General features: G+C 39.6%; 1 protein-coding gene across 1 annotated transcript; it reads right to left on the bottom strand.

Annotated features, from left to right (window-relative positions):
• Window positions 1–1,933: 1,933 nt before the first annotated feature.
• On the bottom strand, window positions 1,934–4,455 carry LOC133999865 (WAP, Kazal, immunoglobulin, Kunitz and NTR domain-containing protein 2-like). Its single transcript, XM_062439200.1, has 3 exons — window positions 4,237–4,455; window positions 3,340–3,656; window positions 1,934–3,134 (listed from the first exon to the last, which is right to left on the bottom strand). The coding sequence occupies exons 1-3, from the start codon at window positions 4,453–4,455 to the stop codon at window positions 1,934–1,936; spliced, it is 1,737 nt and encodes a 578-aa protein (XP_062295184.1).
• Window positions 4,456–10,088: the final 5,633 nt, after the last annotated feature.

A 10,088-nucleotide genomic window follows, 5' to 3' on the forward strand; every position in this document is an offset into this window, starting at 1 on the left:
CTGGAGCTCAGCCAGTCGCTTAACACTCATCAACAGTTCTAATGAAAGTGGCCTTTCCTTGGTGGCCTCTTTTTCATTAGCAGGGTCACAGGTCACCGCCCAAGGCTGGGTGTCTGACGGCCTGAGTGGGCAAACAGTTGAGGAAGAGGGCTGATGAAAAGGGGGTTAGAGAAGGGGATCGAAGGGCAGAGGGGGAAGGGGGAAAACATTCAGTGTCTCCTTATTTTTTGTTCCCTGTATGTCCTGCTGGACCTAGTGACTAATTTTGTTCTTAAGGTATCCCACAGTTCCAGCATTTGTCAACCCCTATTTGACTCTTAATTGACATCTTCACTATTGTATTTCAGAAATGGACAGGCATCTACAAAGTCTGACATTTTACATTATTTCCGATGTCTAAACCTCTTCCACATCAAGATTAAGCCTCAAGCTTCAGCATGAAGAGAGAATTACGTTTCTGTTAATGGACACAATTAAAGCATCAAACTCTATCTTTACTTTAATTTAACTCACGGGTTAAGTTCCCTCATTTTTACTTGACTTTCTACTCTCCCTTCATTCCTCTCTCTGTTCTCTATTATGCTCCTTTAACACAGATGTGGCCAACTGAGTGAAAGAGAGTGAGTGACTGAAAGAGAGAGAATCAGCCAACATCCCTCTCCTCCTCCTTTTCCCCTCCACCCCGGCCTCTCGCACATGAAAGGGGCCGCACAAGGCCAATGGATGGCCGGTGGGGTGTGTGCTATGCGAGGGCCCCAGACCCAGACACAACACAACACACAGCTCTGCAGGCCACCACAGCTGGGCTGGAATGTGACCTGCTTCAGACTTTAATGCCAGACTAGGCCTTGTGTGTGTGTGAAATAGAAGTGGAAGGAGGAGGACATGGATGGAGGGATGTCAACCACAGAACAGCACATGTGCTGCCTGCATGAGTCTTTTTTTTAAAGCTGTGAGCATGTCGGGTATTTTGTCTGTGGCACAGGGAACAGCACAACAACATCACAAAGGACACCTGTAATATTTTCTAAAACATCTTTATTTACCATCATATTCCACAAATGTTTGAATGAACACTAATATATCATAGATAACATAAAAATATGTATGTTCTTTATGTAATTAGATTTACAGATATATATCCTGCATATGTTTGTATCTATTGGCAATTGCCCTATAAGAAATAGATCAATAAATATAGAGTACAGAAGTTCACATATATATTCTGTATTGTAAATGAAAACGTATCAAAATAGATTCCACAAAATATGGAACCAAAGAGCTTATTTGATTCTGGTAGATAAACTGAGGCTTCACATTGTATTATTGTGAGCTGGAGCGCTCAGGACAGATGTTAAAGAATGTCTTTTTTTGGATACCCCACAAAAACATAAAGCAAATGAACCAATCATATTAAAACATAATGCTAAAAAATCAGTGTACTTGAGATAACATTTGGAGAGGAACTCTATAATATCATTTTAGTAAGCAGTTACAATGATGAAATACTTTGTAGAGAGTAAATGCTTGTGACTATTATTATTATTCTACAGTGTGGCCCAGCTGTGGACATCTAAACTCTCTTACTCTCTAATTTAAAAAAAAAAAAAAAAAAGAAGAAAAGATCTCTAGCTATTTGGACAGTTCTGATGCAGTATTCTGTGAAGAAGTAATGAATAAAAACAACAGGCAAAAATGATCAATGACAACAGTACAAATTTCAAAAAGTGATAAAAAGATTTTCTGAGATCTACAGAGCATTAAGTAGCAAAGGAAAGAGAGAAAACAATCTGAAAGAGGGAACAAAACCTCAGGTGTTACAGATTAGTTATTACTTTTGTGTTAACCAGTCAGACTGGTGAGGTCACTTGAGCTTGGAATAATCTGAAAACAACATAACTGATGTTCAGTGGGTGTGAGACGTTTATATAGTCTACTGGACGGCAGAGAAATCTTTAAGGAAACTGCAGGTTTTCTTGTGGACAATCTCACGGAGCTTCCTGATTCTGCGAGTGCTAGAGGAACCTACAAAGCTGTCGGGCTGCAGGACGGCCATCCCATTATGAACATCTCCCATGATGATGAGCTGGCCCTCGGCAACAGTGATATTGGGACAGGGGCAGTTCCAGTCCATGTTCAGGAGAGTCACCTCCAAAGGTTCTTTGCCAAAGAACTTCAGACCCATCTTGTCATCCTTCAAGATCTCCTCCACTGTCACCAAAGCATGGCCGGACTCTTGCTCCTCTGTCAACTCTGTCACACGCCCCAAAATCACAAAGTCACTCTTGCAGAAGCTAGTTACCATCTTACCTCGAGGTTTACATATCTTACAGTTGTGGTTCTTCTGAAAGGGGCACATTTCTTCACAGGCTTCTTTGGACTCAAAGTTGTTCTCGTTGCCGCCACAGCCTCCATAGACAAAGGACTGGCACTGTTTGAGGCTGCTGCTATAGGCCCAGCGGGGCTCATAAGCTTTGCAAGGCCCTTGGAGGCTTGGTAGGCTACAGGGAGCTGCCAGCTCTCCGCCGCATGACAGCATACAGGCCTCATAGGTGCTGAAATGGTTACGGTTTTTATTGCATTGACTGTAAGTGAAGGTGAAGCAATTGTTCCGATTTGACTCGTAGTACCAGCTCATGCTTTCCTCTCCACAGTCGTCTGTGTCTGGGCTTTTTAGACACTCTTCAGCTGGAAACGGCAGGTTGGTACTATTTCCCTCTGCATTGTTACCATTTGATTCTCTCTTGATCACTACCAAGGGAAAGTGTGATGATACACTTCCCCCAACATTTTTGGCTGTGCATGTATAGATGCCGGCATCCTGAAGTTGTGCGTTGTATATGACCAGCTGGCCAATGTTAGTGACCACAATGTTCCCTCGGACATGATTAGGTCTCATTATGGTGTTCTCTTTGCCCTTCAGTTGTTTCTCCCAGGTGATTTCCGGACGTGGCTTTCCTGACACCTCACACAGGAAGCTTGCTGTCTCACCCTCAAAAACTGCCTGTTGGGTGGGGCCACTATGTATGGTGGGGAGCTGGATGTCAGCTGGTAGGGTGGTCTGGAGGGCAGTGGTTGGATGCAGGGTGGTCTCCGCAGGGATTGGACTGGTGTTTGGCCAGGTAAGGTGGTACCTGTAGGTAGGTTGAATAAAAAAGGAATTAATCAGAGCAAGGATACATTAAAGGCTCTTCTTTAAATATTATACTGACATATTACATACAGACCAAATTTGCTTTTCTATAGCCAGAAAAAAGTCTGACTGAGGACTGAAACAAGACAACATTACCGTATCACACCAAAATTAATAGTAAAGATCTAAAATACTTAACATGTTACCTGCAGGTGACCTCAGAGATAGAGATACCCTTGGAACAGGCCTCAGCATCCATGTAGCACTTGTTATAATATGTCATGCCGTCAGATGCACACGTGAAGTGGGGTTCTCTCTCACAACGGTCCCGGCACTTACAAACAGGCTGGCCATCCCAGATGTCGCATTCAGACCCTTGTTGGGAGCACATGAACTTATCGCAGGTGGCGCCCTTTGGCATTCCAATGGGGCCCTTGTTGCCCTTGATGTCTATATATCGTGCTGCCACACAGCTCTTGTTGCCACATACATTAAGGCAGCACTTCTCAAATGTCTCACAGTCCTGAAGGTTAAAAAAGAAAGAAAACTTTTTTACCAGATACCAGCATATTTGTTTTCATAATTCAGATACAGTCTGAATTTTTATATTTTAACTGCACAAACACAGAGAATGGTTTGATGCTTGGTGAAATTAATATATTTGTGGCTGTTTCAGCTTAGTTTTGGATACGTTTTAACCAATATTTTGTCACAGCATGAACAAAAAAATGTGAATTAAATGTAAAATATGTAACTCTCACTATTAAATAACTTAACCACAAGATTATTGTTTTTGTGTTAGATTTCTGTTTGCTATCTTTCAATTACAAGAAAAAAAACAAGAAAATTAAAATGTGTAATTTTGCTGTTGGAAATTCAGTGAGTTCAAGTGAGAGCGAAAGAGAGATACACAGAGGATACAGAATAAGAGTATTTCTCTAAACAAATCCATTTGGTCAACAGTTTTCTTAAATCACATGCAATCATTCTGCCTCGAGATACGGTCCACAATTTGTTTATTTGTTTACTGTTAACTTAGACTGCAGGCGAACTGCATCTACGTACTTTAACCTGCACATTACGCACGCAGCGGGCTCACTCACCTGGTCAGATTCACACTCGCGAGTGCAGGTGCTCATAGCATCCACCCACAGGTTGGGGTTCAGGTCATTCGGGCACAAACCTGCGTGAGAATACACCATTTTTGCCACAGACATAGGCATAGGCATTGCTCTCACGCGGCAACTGTCCATATAAAGGAGAATAGTGTAACAATGTCCAAGAAGAAACCAAATCCATCGGGGAAACAGCATCCACCACATATCCGAAGCCTAACAGAGCGGACACTAAAAAAATCCCGCAGAAAACAAATCCAACGAGAGACAATAGAGTTTAACACGAATTTAAAGTCGTGAAAAAGTCTTTAAACATTCGCGTAAATGATTTGCAGTCAGATGCTGCATGCATGAAAATTGCGAAGAAGAGGAGCGTGCAGGACCGGTCTGGATATGGAGAGCTCTCCAGGTTAGTTGCTCCACGTTTAATAGTAGCAAGAGATTAGGGCTGCAATGTGCAAACCCACTTAAGATCTAACTACATGAATTACAGTGGCCTGTCTAGTCGGATAGCAAATCCCAGCTGAGTTACAGTTATGATCAACTTAATTAAAGAAAAAAAAAAAAGTTGTCCAGCAGTTTGCAGGCGCTGCTCCGTACCAGACTGACGAGACACCTGTGCGTAAGGCGCTGTCCGCCTTAACCCTTAGCTTGCAAAGTCGGTGCTCGGAAGAAGGAGATATTTAACAACAATCTAAAAAGCATAGTAGATACATTTAATTATATAATTTATGCTAAAAGTTTCTCATAGCATTTCTAACATCAAAGAACATTTCTTAGAGCCTTAAAATGGCTGCATTTTCTATTATATATTAACACTATGGCACATTTAGTTATTTTCAGGTGACAATGCCAACAGACTTTAACTTACATTTCAGGTAACGTTATTATTGTGTATTTCAATGTTATATGATGCCTTGGATATGTTGTTAGCCTATAAAATAACGTCTATTGTCTTGTAGTACGGATCAAATTAAAACACAGTACTGTGTTAAAGTTAATATAACACAAATTACTGGAAAAATCTCCTCTTTGACGGAACAAAAACGTCAGTCTCCAGGAGATGGCACCAAACTCAGTGTAGTCCTTCAAGCCCTTGTTATGTATCCTGATCCTTTCTGCATTTGGATTATACACTGAGTGTGTACTAAATATTGTGAGGTTCATTTAAATTGATTTTACTGAGTAGGTTCTAGTGTAAAGGCTACATTATGTGGTTTATTGAGATTATTTGAGTTTTATTTGTACAGTGCCTACTACTTAGTAATTGTGAAACCATTTATCTTTTTATTTCTACTTCTTTTTCCCTAGAAGTTTCTGTACTTCATGAACTCCAACAGCAGCCAGACTTTTAAGATCGAGGATAACAATTATACTACTGCACCAGATGATGGTGCCATACAAACCACTTCTGTATTTTGGCCTAGCTGATGTTGTGGAATTCAAATTTTCAAAAACACAATAATTTAGATGATGACTTGACTTTGTGCCATACAGGAAGTGTCATCATGTGTCAACTGTGTCAACTGATCAATTATATTTTATGAACTGTGGTGGATTCTATTTGTCCATATTCACCTCCAATCAAACAGATTAAGTTGATAAAGCATCCTCAAACAGTTCAGTTTGAGAAAACAGGTAATCATAATTCATACTGCTGTTAACATGAATCAGCTACTCCAAAACTTCCTGAGTTTTAGACTATTTTGTCATCCAGAACAGATGACCCACCACAGCAACTTAATCAGTAGCTCTAACAAATTGTGTAAATTAAAACAATACAGATTCCAGCTGGATAACATATCCTACACTAATTAAAAACTGGACATGCCAACATTTTAAAATGTCTTACCTAAATTATGAATGCAGTTATTCATCAGAAAATTATCTTTACATATTACATTGTGTATCGGGTAGTAATAACACAAATAGGAAAACCAAGATTCTAACAATACAATCTACAATAGAAATACTATTAGGTTCAAGAACCATGCCATCACAATATTGACATGTAAGAAGTCACAAGTAGTACAGACAGCTTGATATTGTGCTGCGAAAAACTGGGTTCTTCCCCAAAAGCCAATTCCAAGAAATGTTGCTGAAAAAGGGGGCTTCAAAACAAACAAATAGGCTGGTGGTCTGTTTGGCTGTGAACATGGAAAAAAAGAAGAAGAAAAAAAAAAAACCTGTTTCATCCAAAACAATGACATGGTCTATCAGTGCTTTAGGAACACAGCTGAGCTCAAATAAAACTGTTTTTGCAGATGTTAAAAAGCTAGTCAACCTTTATCTTTATGAGAAGAGAAGAGATGAAACATTTTAATAGACTGGCTGTATATGTGTGTGAGTGTGTGCATGAAGTCTGTGCTTCCCAAGCTGAGTCCCTGCTGAGCCCAAAGAGGCCCAGTGCTCTCCAGGCCGAACCCTGCAGTCTTAGTCTGGTCTGCTGTCTGTGAACCTTCTCTGAAAACACATAGGCAGAGCGCACACGCACGCACACACACACACACACACACACACACACACACACACACTTCCTGCATATCCCTGCATGCAAATAAAAAGTAGTGAAGTATATAGTGCATATGGAAGACACATGCACTGATTATTTAGCTGGTGATGCTACGATTTAAAGGGAATTGCTTGTAAATTGTCTGTACTGTATAAATGTACACACTCCCAATTGCATGAAAATGCACAAACACAGTCAAGCTGTGTTTTCTGTGTCTGCTCACCCTCTCACCCCCTCAGGCCACCCCTAACCTTCACCCCTCAAGACCCTGCATTCCCAGCATAGCCGACACAAGGGCCACAGGGCATGTCACATATTGGATAAAGCTCCATGCGGGGTGCTTCGACAGGCTCTCTGCCTTCACCTCATGTATTGTCTGCAAACAGACCTTGACTTTGACCTTTTCTGTGCGCCCTTTCCATCTTTCTGAGCCCAGTTCAAAACAAATTCTCCATTAATGATTATTTTCAGTTATGTCGCAATATGGAAATTTGTGTGTTCCCTTTTTGTAAATTGCATCAGAGTTTTGTAATTGTGATATCCTCAGTAAAGGAAACCATTTACTGATTCAATCAGAAATCAGTAACCAATAAATAAAAACAACTGTGCATCACAGGTTGTGGGGATATTTGTGATAATGATGAAATATCTTTGTCAATCAGGGATAAATGGTAAAAGAACAGTGCACATTAGCTCAATACTTTTCTGTAAAAAGGTACGAATCAAGACTGGTTAAACAGGTAGCAGATTGCACAACACTGTCTGACACAGAAAGATTAATTTAATCTTTATATGTTTGATATAGTAATCATTCAAAAACCAGGTGTCATCAAGAGATGTGTAATATGAAATGATTTCTTCAGTGGGTTCTAGGCTTAATGGGCTTAGTGGGCCTGGTTGGGCTTTCCTCCGAATGTTGCCCTAACATGCTGGAAGAAATGTTTTATGGGCTTATAGTGAGAAGGCTTACGGAAGAGTATTAGGGCCACTGAGAAAGAAAAAAAAAATAGAATTCTGAGACTAAAGTCAGAATTCTGAGATTAAAGTCAGAATTCTGACTTTTTTCTCAGAATTCTATTTTTTTTTCAGTGGTCCTAATACTCTTCCGTAAAGGCTTGACAAGAAATGACGTGAGGAGACTATGACCTAATCTGTCTCACAGGTCCTAATCAATGTCACATGGATAGTTTAAGGTGGTACTCTACTACAGACCATTCTATGATCTTTGGAAAGTCTGCAATTACTTTTTCCCCTGTAGCGTAGGATATCACTTCAAACTGATCAGAAAATGGAAATTGGTGTAAAACAGCAGAGACCCCAAGATATAAAAAACTAGATATTGCGTATACCATGTTGATTACTGAGCTGTATACATGCATGTTGATTACTAAGTGTGTATAATAGGCACACTTTGTTATCTACACACAGGCCCAGGCTAGCTGGTTTCCCTTGTTTCCAGTCTTTGTGCAAAGGTAAGCTAACCAGCTGCTTGCTGTAGTCTTATATTTAACGAACAGATATGAGAGTAGTATCAGTTTTTTCATCTAGCTCTACACCAGAAAGCAAACGTGTGTTTCCCAAAATGTCAAACTATTCCTTGAATATCCAGCTATGTAAGATCACTCCATTGTGGTGTTGGAACAAACTGTGGTTTCATTATATATTAATGTCTTGTACTGCAGAAAAAAATAGGAAATCAAATACAAGCAACTATACATGTTACATCAACAGTTTCACCATTAATATTTCTTGTATTACAGTTTCATGCATGCATTTATGTTACAAATAAGTAGCTCTGTTTATTGGCTTTATGCATTATGCTGGTGAGAGAGGGGCACAAATTGTAACAAGGGCCATAGTCCAAGCACATCGACCAAGGCATGTACTGTACCTGTGAGTAACGTCGCCTTCTGCCTCCATTTCTAAAATGCTCTTAGGGGTTATGGACTATGCAGGGCCACAGCTTCTCTTGCCCATGATTGCGGCCTGGGAAGCTGGTGGAGCTGGTTTAAAACAATAACGGTGTTATGACTGTTCATTCTAAGCTTATTATGAGTGTCTCACTCCAGCACAAAGGAGAGGGACACGTCCAGCTACAGCACGGCCCTAAGCTGATTCCTCAGCCCTAGTCTAGACACACACAACATACCGATGGACAGACATGCTGACGTGCACACACAGATTCATGGGCAACCGCTGAAATGTATATCCTGGTAGCCATACATACATTTGTCTATATCTTTGGATTTGGACAAACACACGTACGCATTTAACTTTCTCAACACCATTCTGCTCAGATTATGCAATATTTGTGCTCTCTCATTTGCCTTGTGAGAACATCTGCTCTCCACATGGACACTATTGTATTCATTTCATTGAAGAGGTTAAGGAGCTCACAGATACACTTGTGAGTCAGTATGACCATAGCTTAGGTGTTGTTTATGTTCTTTAAATCAGAATGGGAACATAACAAAATGTCTTGGGCCCTCAAACTCGCCCTGTTAATCAAGTTCATAACAGAATGCAGGTCAAAAGTGAATGGACAGCTGTACAGTGCAACACTACTGAGTTTTGGAATATGGAAGACTTCCAGATTTATTAATGGAAATTTTAGTGATAATAAAGGGGCATGTTTGATTAACAGTTAAAAGAACATCTAAGTTAGAGAAAAATTTGCAGCAAACAACGTCAAATCTTATTTTTCAGCAGATTAATTTTGAAGTAAATCTTCCAGTTTTATTTAACATGTGCAAATATACATGTGCATGTACTTAGTGCGATATCACACATGCCTCAACATATAACTACTGTTTCCAAGGTTTACTAGCTATTGGAAAATGCCATTTTACTCTTCATGAATTGATCATGTGCATATGGCTCATGGGGGTTGGACAATATGACAATACTGTCAAACAACATAAATGTGTCTAAATTGACAGGGATTTTAGTATATTGTTAATTCTGAGGTACCAATCATTTTAATGTATCTGGTTGTATTAACGCATAGTAGGTGCAATTACTGCTTTATGCATCATGGATATTATGGATATTTATTTTTTTCATCAATATGATGGAAGTCTTTTTATATGCAGGTATTTCATTTTCTTGATTAGCCTAAATAAATGAACAACCCCAGAATTTTCCATCTGGCTATTTTAGTCTTACATACTGTATAATCTTTTTAACAAAATGTGCTAATTGTTCTATATTGTACATCTCTATTTTGCATCCTATGTCCATATTGTGATATAAATTACATACACTATTATCCATTTAGCCCACTTAAAAAACTTAGTCAAGTCAAAAAGGATTATTTAGATTTAGATTT

This window comes from Scomber scombrus, chromosome 18 (assembly GCF_963691925.1).
Source record: "Scomber scombrus chromosome 18, fScoSco1.1, whole genome shotgun sequence".
Lineage (NCBI taxonomy): Eukaryota > Metazoa > Chordata > Actinopteri > Scombriformes > Scombridae > Scomber > Scomber scombrus.

Coding starts and splice junctions, on each gene's coding strand:
- LOC133999865 (XM_062439200.1), bottom strand. CDS start 4,455: ATGTGGTGGATGCTGTTTCCCCGATGGATTTGGTTTCTTCTTGGACAT. Junction 3,657..4,236: donor GCGAGTGTGAATCTGACCAG/GTGAGTGAGCCC, acceptor TTTAACCTTCAG/GACTGTGAGACATTTGAGAA. Junction 3,135..3,339: donor ATCTCTGAGGTCACCTGCAG/GTAACATGTTAA, acceptor ACCTACCTACAG/GTACCACCTTACCTGGCCAA.